Here is a 14541-nt window from a genome sequence, read left to right as displayed (position 1 = left end):
GCAAAAAAAAAAAAAAGGCTTGGAAGGATCCTCATCCTTCCATAACAGCACTGGAAAGGCTTCCCTAGGAAGCCGTGCATCATGCCTTCCACTAGTTAAGAGTGGGGTCCCGAACTACTGAAGATCCTGAAACACAGGGCTCCAGAACACAGTCAAGCAAAGAAACACGTATGTGGTCTCAAGCCAAACCGTGTATGCTCTCATGCAAGGAACCACGTACACATTCGCAGGATGAATCACGTATATGAACTTGTGACGAGTCAAGTATGGTCTTGCGGCAACACATGAGCACAGTCCCAAGACAGAGAACGATGCTGAAGCAAACGTCCTGAAGGAGACTGATCCTGAAAGTCTTTAACTCTAGAAGATGCACATACACAGCTGAGACGGCTCCAGCACAAGTTCGTGCGACAACAAACTAGTATGTACAAGTGAATGTCCAGACGGGGACTGATCTCTAAGGTTACAGTCTCTGGAAGGCGAATGAGAACACGTCCACAGACCAGAGTTGCCTTACGTTCGTGACAGTCAACCTCAAATCGTTTGCAGAGAGAAGAATCCTTGTCATCTTACGATGGACTGAAACAGGTACAGGAGACAGTGATGGTTGAGATGGACTATCACTTCCAGGGCAACTTATGTATGTGTAAGGGAGAGACACGTCCTTGTACAGAAGTCAGCAAAGCACTCCTATCAATCACGTAAGACAACACCACAAAGTCAAGAATTCTCCAATGTTTGACTCGAGGGCAAGGAGGAGGAGGAGATGAAGAAGCAGAGGGAGATGGAGGAGGAGAGTGCTTTCTCCCTCTATGACATCTCTTGCTAGAAGGAAGTGAGGAAGAAGCACTCCTACTACGCTTCTTGGCAGAGAGAGCAGGATACCTCTCTCGAAAAACAAAGTAAGCCTCTCAACCATAGCTTGAAACATCTCCAATGGCTGAGCAAGAGGTTGTGATGACATCATAGAGGAAGATGGAGATGACATAACAACAATAGGAGGCAGAGACACCACCACAGCTGACATCACGACATCTTGACTGGCAGCACTGGTTGATGGCCTCACTGGCGGAGCGATAAGGGGCGACCCAGTAAGCAAGTGGTGTAGGCTTCGAGGTGGAGGAACTGCCTAGGGGGCGGGAGAGGGGTGACGAGCAGCCAAGAAATGCGAGAGTAGGCCAGCCAATGATTGAGCACCCCATAAGCCTAGAGATGCCCAAACAGCTGCCTTATTGTTTGATTCAGAATCTGAAATAGAAACAAAGGAAGCAGAATGCGTAGCCTTCTCCCTCTCAGGGAGCACATTATATTCTGCAGGAGAGGGGGTTATGTTAAACATAATCTCATTCTGTGAAATTCCTGATACTTCCAACGACCAATCGATGGAAAAAAAGGAAGGAGACAGCGACACAACAACAAAAAGGGAACACTTTTGGACGAAGAGGATGTAAAACTGTCCAAATGAGAAGGCGAAAAACCCTCTCAAGAAGGACAAGTAGATACTCTGCGATGCTCCCTCTTCTTCTAGAACACGTTCCACTGTGACAGGCCAGATATGACATTCTGGGCAAGTATTAATAATAGTACAAAAACTAGATTGGCACCTACTGCATGTAGTATGGGGTCTGTAATAGTAGCAGCCAAAAACCTGGAGAACAGAAATCCCTGAATGCCTGGTCACATGCGTTGACAAAGCCAAGAATTGGAGGACTCCATGACAATCAAACAAGGCACACACACACACACACACACTGAAACAAAGAAATCACGGGCAAATAAAGTAACCAGCTTGGGAAGGAGAGCGCAAGCGACTAGTCTCCAAGGGGATAAAAGAAAGACTGACATGTCACGAAATTCTATGCCTGGTCAGTGGCCAGCTTTCACCTCGTAAATGTATGAGTTGCCAGATGCCACAGATGACAGATGCCTTGCTTTACAATCTCTGATTGTTTTTAACTGGTTTCCAGCTGGTGCAAGAGATTATCCTATTGTTAAGACCAAGGGTTTCTTCCGTGTATGAACAAAGCTATATAAAGTAGAGGTAAGATTCATTTCCCAAATATGAGAATCAATCACTTTCAATAATGTTTGCTTGAGTGAAATATCACTGTAGATACATAATAAAAATAGTAGTTACATACAAATGACAAAATAAAGAATAATCTGTATCACAGTCACATTAAGTAGTCATTATAGTTCAACTAAATTAACTGCATCCCAAAATTTTTTTTTATTAAAAATACAAAACATGAACATGACTTAACAGTTATAGTTACTAACCTTGCAATTATGAATAGACTGACTAGCCTGTGAACCATCTTTTTCCAATTTGTGACCAACTTTCAATAAAATTGCACCCCATGGTCTAATAATTAAACTACCTTCCTCTTTACCATGGCTGCATAAAGTAAATGACTCAAGTTCATCTGTAAATAAAAGATTAAATGGATCATTAATGAATGAATAAAAATGCAGTACAGTATAACTTCTTTGCTAGTGTTACACTGAATATTCAAGGTAGTAGTTATTATAAAAATGTAAAAAACAAAAATTCGTAGAACAATAAAAATTAATAAATACAACACATCAATACAAGACACAGTGTAGTGAAAAGAAACATTACCCCATTAGCCACACATAAGAGTACCCACCTCCACATTGTCAATCATTCCTGACTTATCTGGACTTGCCACAAGACTAAAGGAGCCCTGAAGTGAGATAGGACTCTTGTAGATAATCAACTTTTGCAATTAGGGTGCTAGTGAGTCAAACTATTGTGTGAACATGATCAAGAAACCATACTTCTCGAGGTGAACAAGGGGTTATTAAGTTTGTCCGGTTCCTTGTTAGCAAGGATGTGGTTTGTACGTAGTTTGTCTCTCACAACTTAGCAAACATTTTGATACACTTTACCCCATTAACTGAGCATGGTGGCACATATCCACATAACCCCATGAACTACTACACTAATACGGTATAGTAATAAAGACAAGGAAGGAGACTGAGAAGGGTTGTTCTCCATTCAGAAGGTAATACGTACTAGTTGGCCCAATGACAAAGATACCACAAGGTCTAACAGAGTAAAAATCCAGATTTTTGTCTTTAGTAAACCTTAACTAAAGTCACTGGAAAACTCTAAGAAGCAAAATTTAAGGAACTTCTTCATCTATATTCCTCTAAAGGCTAAGAATGCTGAATAAACCCTTAGCTCATGACTAATAAGTCTAACTTTGGATGCAATCCAAATCACCTTTTTAACTAAAATAAAATTGTGTTCTCACCAACTCCAATCTTTGATGCATTTGATATTAAAAACAATCATTAACTTTGTTTGCCACAATTTTTTTTCCTTCTCAAGTATCTTTGTACAACCCTGACTGGGCAATAGACAATCTGCTTCTCTTCCTGCTACCAATGGCAAGGCAGGATTAATGAATTGGGAAGCAACCTGGCAAGGAAAGGAAGTTGCTTAAATCTAGGCAACGGACCCATAGTCTAAGTTCTTCCAGCTGCCAGATTCTGAAATGAAACACTTGAGATTACATGGATCTCACTTACCTTTCTTACTGATGCAAAAGACACATGTAACATAGTCTTTGGGGAGAGGTCCCTGTAAAATGTTATTTTACTGGGCTTAATGAATACTACATATCTCAAGACAAAGGATTCTCTCAGAGTTCTCTCTGTCCGCCTCGCACCTCCCAATCAACCGAGAGGGTCACAAGAAAGGTAAGGAGAAAGAGCACTTCTACCTGTCATGCTAGAAGAGGCAACAGGAGAGGAAGACCGTGGGCAGTCATCACCTGAGGTACAGTGGCTCCCCGGTCTTACACGTGTCACATTTCTGCAGTCCACTTTGTCGTGGATTTTTGTGGAACACATTACATAATTCACTTTTCCATGGGGAACTTTTACTAATTTGCAGATTTTTTCTACTGACTATATCTCTATAATTATTACGCGCTAATTAAAATTTTTCTGTAAGGCAACTAATTACTATTCACTAATTATACTGTATTTTTTTATATTGTGTAGTACAGTAATACCTCGACATACAAGCATTCCAAGATACGAGCCAGCCTCTGAGTAAAATTTTGCATTGAGATATGAGCACAATATTGAGATACGAGCATGCTTACAGATGCTAACGCTAGATGGCTGAGTGCTTGGGAGTGCTCTAAGACTGCTTCATTCCTTCAGTTCACGTGGTCGTCGACTTCCGTACACATCTCCCATGCATCTCCTATGCTGTGTTTGCGTAATTTATGTGATTTTTACTGTATTTGTGAACATTCTTTGTAATAAGTGATGGGTCCTAAGAAAGCGAGTGGTAAGGTTGGCGATGAAGCATGAAGTTATCGAGAAACATGAGCGTGGAAGGATGCTATCAAGAGCACAAAGGCTTCCAAAGGCTTAACTATCATGTCTAAGTTACGGACAAACATATAGGAACAGTATTAAATACTGTCCAACTCTCTCTCCCTCCCTCCTCCTCTGCAAACACTGCCGTTAGCTGCTATCGTCTGTCTTGACGGTAAGAACTCATAATAAATGACATTTTATTTCATATCACATTAATCATTTATTATATCATTTTGTGTGTGTGTGTGTACAGTATGTCTATACAGTAGTACCTCAATATACGAAATTCATCCGTTCCGAAACGGCATTCGTAACCTGATTTTTTAGTATCTTGAACCACATTTTACATGTAAATTGCCTAATTCATTCCAAGCACTACAAAAACACCCCAGTAAATTTTATAATAATGCTAAATTGACCAATAAACAATAAAATACAACAATTTGTACCATTCAGTACCTAACTTAAACTACATATATACTACTATGTACAACATACCTGTAAATAAAGTGTACTATTAGTGTACATGGTACAAGAAGTACTGTAAGTACATATGTATGTAGTAATATGTGGAACCTTACCTTTCGAGTGAGGCGATCTCCGAAAGTGAAGACAGAGGAGGAGGACAATGGTAGAAAACATGAACACTTAATTTTACGAAACACATTAAAAAAGGCAGAAAACATTAACATAAACTTTACGAAACATTAACAAATGGCAGAAAACATTAACTCTTCTTGATTATCTCCATCTTCATTCTCCATAGAAAGCATCCTCTTTTTTCCGTGAACTTCAGCAACATTCTTGGGACCCATGGCTAAAAACGTAAGTAATTAAGTTCACACACAACACGATAAAGTAACTTACAGTACAACGAAGCGAAATCACTAACACGAATTTACGTTAACAAACGAAATACGCATATGTGAATGAACGAATTCCAGTGTTTACAATAACACTGCCCCCCAAAAAAAGGTCAAGGAACGCCTTTGCATAGAGGCAGGATGCTGACCAATAGGAGAGCAGGATCTTATGGCGGTGACTAGCATCAGGAACCAATGGGAGAGCGGGAGGATGGTGGTGAGTCTACTCAGTTGGCGGTGCGCGAGTTTTAAAATTGTTCTCGGTGGTCTGGGCGAATCTCGGGACTTTACAGTAACACCCTTTTGTAACCTGAATTATTTTCATATGCAGAAGCAAAAAATCTTTGTATTTGCTTTCGTAACTTGAATTTTTCGTAAGTTGGAACTTTTGTATGTCTAGGTTCAACTGTACAGTATAGCAATTAAAAACATGTTTTTTCCATTATTATCATTGATTTGGGTGTTTTTAGAGGGCCAGAACTGATTAAATTTTTGTCAGTTATTTCATATGGAAAATGATATTGTTAAGATACAATAAAGTTTTATACATACTTACCTGGCAGATATATACTTAGCTATGGACGACGGAGTCTATAGCTAAGTATATATCTGCCGGGTAAGTTGCATGTACAAAAAAATTGAATTGAGATACGAGCAAATTGACTTACAAGCTCGGTCCAGGAACGAATTATACTCGTATCTCAAGGTATTACTGTATGTGACTAAATACTGATTTTAATGATAAAAATTATTGACAGCATACTTATAATAAAGTTGTGCATCTATTATGCTTATTCCAGGTTGGGCCCCATACTGAGTATACCAGGTGTCTGATTCTCTCTCTCTCTCTCTCTCTCTAAGGGTAATGTAAGATGTATTTGAAATAATATTGCTATAAAGATTTTTGATGGTAGAGCATACTGTCCAATATTTAAAACATATTTACTGCTTATTTTCATTTTATTTTCCAGTACATAAAAGCAGACTAGAAAATAAAATAAAAATAATTACTAAATATTTTAAATATTGTACAACATGCTTTATCATAAAAAACTTTACAGTAATATCATTTCAGGTACATCTTACATTACACTGAGAGAGAGAGAGAGAGAGAGAGAGAGAGAGAGAGAGAGAGAGAGAGAGAGAGAGAGAGAATTACCAAATTATTCCAGCTGCTTGATCTTTTCATCAAGAGTCCTGATATGAGAGATTTATTCTTCAAATTACTATATATTTAGATATAGAGGTATAAAAATATTTCAGTAAATGAAACAGTATGATTCGGCAAACAGAAAGACTAAGCATTTATTTAGAGCAAGTGTTACTTTCACTGGTAAAACATATGCTTTGATAGTATAAAAGGGGAATTTATATATATTACTCTATAAATAGTAAAACAAAACAAATATAATTTCTGGGCTCAGCCGTGTCGCTCCATGAAATAGGTTCCTTCAGCACGTTTCCCCTGCTACGGTCGGAAGTAGTTTGCAGTAGTTACCTTGTCTCCTCCTTTACTCCTTCCTACCAGCCTCATTATCAGTCTACCTCATCCCAGTAACATATTTTTAATACTGGGCAGATTTATGTGATATGTACATAATATTCATTTATAGGTGCCTTTTTCAAACTATATTGTATTCAAATTGTTGGTTTATTTCCTATCATGTCTTAAATTTAAGTCTATTACCTTTAAATTAAGGATTACAATTTACTATATGTATACATATATTATTATCATATTGATTTTCATGATACTATGTTTTTCATTGGCACCCTTTGTTGGTTATCTTTTAATTACTAATAGTTTTACATGTCAGTAGCTTGGTGTTTTCTCTGGTACAATTTCACGGAGCGACACGGCTGAGCCCAGAAAAGGGATTTTGATGTAGGAAAAATCTATTTCTGGGCAAGGGTTCGTGTCGCCCAGTGAAATCCCCCCTTATGTCCCGCCCTGCAGCCCAAGATTGGCATCTAATGACAAGGATGGCCACCAGAGGCGCGACAGTTGGCGTGGTGCGTAGCGTAGTAGTAGTAGTTGCTGTCTCCGACTGTGTACCGGCTCTTTCAGGAGGGGGATTCTGGTGAAGGAGAATTCTAAATGGCAAGAGGTTCGTGGTAGTGGTCTCACTTGCCCCAGAAACCATGTATATGTTAGTATCATTTACCTAGAAATAATGAACTTCAGGATTATTTCACTGGGCGACACGAACCCTTGCCCAGAAATAGATTTTTCCTACGTCAAAATCCCTTTTCTGGGCTCAGTTCATGTCGCTACATGAAATATTACCAGAGAAATAGCACAAGATTGTAAAACAAAAGTGGAAGGTCTCAATAAAACTAAAGAAGTAAAACAAATAAATATAATATTATTGAGAACTTACAAGTTATCATAAAATAAAGTTAACTTAAAGTAAAGAATCCAGACATGTAGTTAACCTTAAAATTACACTTATACTAACTTATGATAACTTAAATAATACTAGTGAGTTTCAGTACATAGAGGAAAATTACTCACTGAACTTATATAATTATTATTAATATATGGTACATCAATAAATGTTGGTGTGCTACCCTAGCATAAAAATAAGGGGAGCAACATCAACCAGAATTACAATATATATATATGATAAAGCTGTGGGTGCCCCTAGCGAAAAAAATAAGGGACACACCACTATAATTATTATCTTAAGCAGCTAAAGCTAAAGGACCAGAAAGAGCATAACGGTAGGTTAGGTGAAATATTAGTTGAGGCAGGTAGACAGGAGATCTGGATCTTCGACTACAACTACTGAGCAGTGTCAGGGGAAACTATGTTTCCCGCTGCCACTGCCGGAAATTTTAAAGATTCCAAGGACTTCAGATAATGACGCTTGAAAGCTGTCGGCGATTTCCAGCCAGTATACTTTTTTAAATCATCAAAATTCATATGCTGGAAGTAATTAATAGAGGTGGCTACTGCCCTGATGTCATGGGCTTTTGGGAATGATTCAGGGTTTGCTTGTTTAATGAAGTAAAGGATCTGTTGCCTGATACCCTTTATTGAGATAGTGCCACCTCTTTCCCTCATGAAGAGGGGGCCTGAGGATTTAGAGGATGTTCTAGACAGAAGGGCTCGTAAGGTCGTCACTGGACAAAGAAAAGGATCTTGAGGAAGAGGGATGACCTTCCAAGGGGCCCACCTCATCAAAGGGTCCTCATTTTTTGCCAGAAAACTACGATCTGGGGAAAGTAGAACCTCCCCCGAAGAGAGGAATTCTACATGTCCAGCATCCCTGGAAAGGGCCGACAGTTCTGATATTCTAGCTCCTGAGGCCAGACTTAGCAAGAATAGCATCTTTCTTAGTAACATTATGAATGAGCAAGAAGTGTTGTCTGTGTCTGAGGCCAGTTTGAGGACATCATTCAAAAACCATGAGACTGAGCTAGGTCTCTCAGAAGGTCTGAGCCTAGCACAAGCTTTAGGAATAGACGTAAAGTAAGAGTCTGTTAAGTCTATTTGAAAACCCAACTGAAAGATTTTCTTTAAAGCTGATTTATTAGTGGTAATAGTACTAGCCGCTAATCCTTTTTCAAATAAGGATCTGAAAAAGGATATAGCCGAATTGACTGTCATGGTTGTGGTGTTTGTTTCCTTCAGGAAAGATGCTAACTTTTTAACAGCAGCGTCATGCTGTCTCAAAGTTGACTCCCTCTTATCTGATTCTAAGAAAAGAATATTCTGAGGATCAATATTTGCATCTTTTTTAGCCGCAAACTTCATGAAGTCCATAAAGTTAGGGCTCTGAGAATTCCTGAGGAAGCGAACACAGTCCTCATTTGTACTGACTGAGATAGTTTGGGATTGGGGATCCGTTGAGGTCGGAGACCCAATTCCAGAAGCAGAGGATACCAGTTGCTCTTGGGCCAGTCCGGGGCTACTAGAGCTACTTGCCCCTTGAATGTCCTGAGTTTGTTCAGGACTTTCAATAGAAGATTCACTGGAGGAAAGTTGTATATCTTCTTCCACTGATTCCAATCTATTAACATGGCATCTATGGCATAAGCCAGAGGGTCCAGGTTGGGGGCCACATAGCAAGGGAGCTTGTGGTTTGCTTGAGATCAAAAAGGTCCACCTGAAGACCTGGAACACTCTGGCGTATCCACTGGAATGACTTGTTGTCCAGGGACCACTCTGATTCTAGAGGAACTGATCAGGACAGGGCGTCTGCTATCACGTTCCTTACTCCCGCCAAGTGGGTGGAGGATAGATGCCATTTGTACTTGTTTGCCAGGGAAAAAATGGCTACCATGACATGGTTCACATGTCTGGATTTGGATCCTCCCCTGTTGATGCAGTGTACTACTACTGCACTGTCCAAGACCAGTTTTATATACAAATTCTTTGCTGGAAGAAGCCTCTTCAGAGTGAGAAATACTGCCATGGCCTCCAATACATTTATGTGAAGCTGGCGGAACTGAGGTGACCAGGTTCCTTGGACTTTCTTGAACTGAGAATATCCTCCTTGATGCTCGTTTGTTCTTGAGAAATTGCCTTACTGACTTGGCTATTTCCTTCCTTTTGACCGCAGGAATTGACAGATTGTGGGAGGTCAAGTCCCATTAAATGCCGAGCCATTAAAAATGAGACTCCGGCGTGAGTCTGGACTTTGTCCTGTTTATTTGAAACCCTAGATGTTCCAGAAATTGAATTACTTTGTTTGTGGCTCTGAGGCATTCCTCGACGGTTGACGCCCAAATCAGCCAATCGTCGAGGTACGCTACTACCATTATCCCTTATCCCTTGCGATCTCAGTTGTTGTACCACTACTTCCGCTAATTTCGTGAATACCCTGGGGGCTACGTTCAGCCCGAAGGGCATCACTTTGAAAGAGAATGCCTGGTTTCCCAGCTTGAAGCCTAGGTATGGGCGAAAGTGTCTCGCGATTGGGATATGATAGTATGCGTCTGTAAGATCGATAGAGGTGGTGACGGCCCCCCGGGAAATAAGGTCCGCACCTGCGAGATGGTCAGCATTTTGAACTTGTCGCAACGAATGAATAAGTTTAGCCGGGACAAGTCTAAGATTATTCTTCTTTTTGATGAGCCTTTCTTTGGCACGCTGAATAAGCGTCCTTGAAACTTTAAATGCTTGACTCTTGACACTACCCCTTTCTGAAGGAGCTCTTCTGCATAATCTGTCAATTCCTTTGTTGGTAGCTTAAGGAATGATTTGGATGGAGGGGGACCTTTGATCCAACTCCATCCCAGCCCTTTGGACACGATGCTCTGTGCCCAATTGCTGAACCCCCACCTGTGGCGGAAGAGGAACAGCCTCCCTCCTACTTGGGAGATCTCACTGCTGTTGTGCGGGGCGTGCTCCGCGTCCCCCACGGAAGTGTTTGCCTCTGTTGATTGCCCTTCCTGCACCCCTCTGCCGAAAGGCACCCCTAGTCCTACTTCCCCTTGCGAACCTGTTGATGGTTTGGAAGGCTTGGCTTTCAAATACTGGATTGAAAGCCGGGGAAACAGCGTAGGAGGTCGAGGGCTGACCCTGTGGAGACAACAGGAGGATGGGCTGGTTCTGCCCCTTTGCAGCTGCCGGTTGTCCTGGTTGAGAGACCGGAACTGCTTGTACGAAGTGCTGCTGTTGCTGCTTTTGGTAGGGTGGGAACCTCTTAGTCTTCTTCAATTTCTTTGTAGCAGAGGAAGGGTTCTTGGGTTTTCTCTTGCTGGAGAGACCCCAGCGAGCTCTGAGGCTTTGGTTAAGCCTCGTTGCCTCGTGCTGTACCTCATTTACAACAGATTCCGGAAAGAGGTCCGCCCCCCAGATGTTCAAAGTAAGCAGCTTATTCGGTTCATGGCGAATTGTTGCTTCTTGAAGGACATGTTTCCTACAGTTTCTCCTTGCCAGCGCAAACTCGTACAGGTCAGACTGTACGGTTTGCGTCTGAGACTTAGCTAGGAGCTTAAATAAAGGCTCCGTACTGTAAGTCAGAGCAGCCACTTCGGTCATGACTAGAGAGTTCAGAGTCCTGCCTAGTCTCGTTCTTGCCTCGAACTTGGCTTGTATGAGATTGTCTGGTAACCTAGGCAGCCTCTCACCGAACTGTTCCATGGCACAGTCCAGTTTGAGCTTACCTACCGTGAATGTAGCTGGTAGGTTCTCCCAAAGATCCCCGAATGCAGGGAAGAGAGGGGACATAGGATCCGATTCCCTGAGCTGAGGAAGGGGTTCAACCTTCATGACAACTTGCAGAGTAATCTCAGCTATCTTAGTCGTGAAGGGGAGTGGTGCCTCCTCCTCCACGGCAAAGATAGTAAAGGGACTCTTAAATGCCTGGAGTTTGGTATTGGTACAATCCCAATCCTCCAGGCAATGTACCCATTCCCTCTGAGCATGATCGCGGCTGTATAACACCGTTTCCTTAGGGATCTTATCTTCCCTATTCAAGGCTGCCTCCGTTAGTCTGGCATACCCCATGAAAGGAGGCTGCAGGCTGGCTGGATGGAACTCGAAGTCCTCGATCCTCCGAGTTCCATAGTCCGGGATGGAGATCATACCGTCCTTGTAGGGCGCAAAGGCTGCAACCCTCCAAGGATTGTTCATAGAGAAGGTGAGAAGGGTATTGTAGTCAGGCAACTGGGCAAGTCCGGCGCCTACTACGGGGAGATCGGCCTGAGGTGCTTGGCTCAGTCCTGCCAGCCGGTTCTCCTGGTCCGACAGACGTTCAGAAATATTCTGAATCGACTGTCCAGACTGAGTCAGCGAGGTGGAGATCTGAGCAAACATATGTTCGAATCTCGTATTCAAAGATCCGACCAAGTCTCCTACCTGCTGCATGACCCCTGCCGTAAACGCAACGGGATCGAAGGGATCAGCCGGAATGGCCCCAACAGGGGTCACCAGAGGAGTTCCGGTAGCGGGAGAAGGTACTGGCTAGGCGGGAGCACGGGCCTTCTCCTTAGAGGATTTACCTCTCGACCCTTTCGAATACGAAGAAGAGGAGGACTTCACCTTCTCTGCTCCGGGATGGTTAGCCGGAGACTTCCGAGAAGATGAAGAAGACGACATCTTCTGAAGGGTCTTCTGCTCTCTTTGCCCCTTTACTTTGGGGACTACAGAGGCAGTAGGCGTACTAGTAGGGATCTCAGATCCCGTGAAGCCTTGAAAGGAAGAAGAAGAAGGGACAGGCGAAGAAGATCCAGAAGCACCCAAGGGAAGCCCTTGGGAGCCACCGGCCGCCATGCGCCAGACCAGGAAACCATTTTGGACCTAAAAAATGGTAAATAAGGGTCCCTGGCTGACAAAAACTAAATTCAAACCTTTCGGGGTACTTAACTTAGCTGCGGCGATAGCTGCTAGTTCCATGGTGAGTATAATTCCAGGGAAAAGTACACCAAATGCAAAGAGAAAAAAAAGACACGTGCTACCTAGTTCACTAACAAAAAAGGATGGCCACCAGAGGAGCGACAGTCGGCGTGGTGCGTAGCGTAGTAGTAGTAGTAGTTGCTGTCTCCGACTGTGTACCGGCTCTTTCAGGAGGGGGATTCTGGTGAAGGAGAATTCTAAATGGCAAGAGGTTCGTGGTAGTGGTCTCACTTGCCCCAGAAACCATACCGACACCCTCTTTTATTTAGGGTGAGCGAGTCAGTTATCCTGACATCCTCCTGAATTTGTTTTTTCTCTGGTATATGTTAGTATCATTTACCTATAAATAATGAACTTAAGGATTATTTCACGTAGCGACACGAACTGAGCCCAGAAAAGGGATTTTGATGTAGGAAAAATCTATTTCTGGGCGAGGAAGCCGTGTCGCCCAGTGAAATCCCACCCTCACATTTCAAATGTTCCCACCCTTTTTCTATCTGTGCCACCAAGCTAATATGCTATCTTTAGGTATGACGCTACATACGCTACATTCGCAGTCGTAGGTAGCAAGTCGTAGAACGGTTCCCCTTTTCTTGGGGGTTTTGATGTAGGAGAGGCTAATTGGAGTGGGTGCCGTGGCAGTGAGTTTCACTCGCCCCAGATCTATACCGACACCTTTTATATGAAGGTGAGCGAGCTGGAATATTCTGGCAGGTCCAATTTAGCAGTTCTCTGGTATTTTAGCAATATCTTACCTTAGAAATAGTGCTGAAGGAACCTATTTCACAGGGCTTCCTCGCCCAGAAATAGATTTTTCCTACGTCAAAATCCCTTTTTTACATTAACCACTAGGAATGCTGCTGCAAGAGCCTTAGGCTAGAGGTTAACCCTAGATAGGAAACCCTACTAGCATGTAACTCAGTTGGAAACCTTGTATCCATTGATTTTGATTCATTGTAGGAAAATTAATTTTTTAAATATGCAAACATGCTTAATTCTACCAAAAACTTACAAAAGTAAAAAAAAAATGTATTCTTGAACAAATATGACTTATACTTATGACAATTAAATGAAATAGAATTTACCTTTGACACATTAAAAAAAAACTTGAAATCACAATTTTTGGAAGTAAAATGTATTTTTCCTAACTATACACACCTGAGGTACTTTACATAAGGAATTACTTTCGGCGTAGCTGGAACTACGGCCATTAAATTCTTGAACAAGGTGGTTAGGCAGTAACTACCATGTGGCAGGAGGGTAGGCTAGTCTGCCCGGATGTGAACACTCCACTTTGCCTTTCAGCCCAGGTTCAGACTGAGGGGTGGCATGAGGTGGGCATGTATGTAAAGGACCTCAGGTTTGTATAGTTAGGAAAAATACAATTTACTTCCAAAAACTGTGATTTCTTCCTACACGATATACAAACCATCGATCCTTTAGATAAGGAAGACTCACTGATTGGTGGGAGGAATCTGAGTGAGACTCTAGAACTGACTGGAGTTCTACACACCTAGGCTGCTACTCCTGATCATAAGAGCAAGGAGTGCCCTGCCTCTGACAACTTGATCGGAGTATAAGAGCTGCATGATCAAGAGTCAGACTTCTGGGCCTTTTTGAAATGAGTGAGGAATCGTAACTCATCCGAAAATGGGCTGTGAAGAATATTTAGCGTCGGAGGCATTAATGCAAAGTTCTGGGAAGGGTTTGCATTATTGCCAGTCTCCTTCCTCCCCTTGCTAGAGGAAGGAGCGGGATTGCTTCTATGATTCTGATAAGAAACATAAAAAGGATGTTTTATGTATAAGCTTACCGCATCAATCGTCCAACTAGCCAGTGTAAGTTCGAGTCCAACCTGAAGGAAGAGGAGTGGAAGGACCAGGTGGGGAAGGTGGAGAGGCCAGTCACTCTCGCATCCTTCTTACCTCTAGAACAGCACACCATAGGCGAGATGCAACTTGTCCTCTT

At 42.2% G+C, this 14541-nt stretch overlaps 1 protein-coding gene across 2 annotated transcripts in view; it reads right to left on the bottom strand.

The window, feature by feature from the left end:
* Positions 1-14541, bottom strand: part of LOC135196241 (uncharacterized) — a 240237-nt gene that overhangs the window by 214821 nt on the left and 10875 nt on the right. For both annotated transcript variants that reach the window (XM_064222919.1, XM_064222920.1), the window contains exon 2: positions 2281-2426. In XM_064222919.1, the coding sequence (XP_064078989.1) occupies positions 2281-2426 (146 nt within the window). The remainder of the gene's footprint in view (positions 1-2280; positions 2427-14541) is intronic.

Source organism: Macrobrachium nipponense, chromosome 17, assembly GCF_015104395.2.
Source record: "Macrobrachium nipponense isolate FS-2020 chromosome 17, ASM1510439v2, whole genome shotgun sequence".
Lineage (NCBI taxonomy): Eukaryota > Metazoa > Arthropoda > Malacostraca > Decapoda > Palaemonidae > Macrobrachium > Macrobrachium nipponense.
This window is presented reverse-complemented; position numbering and strand designations above follow the sequence as displayed.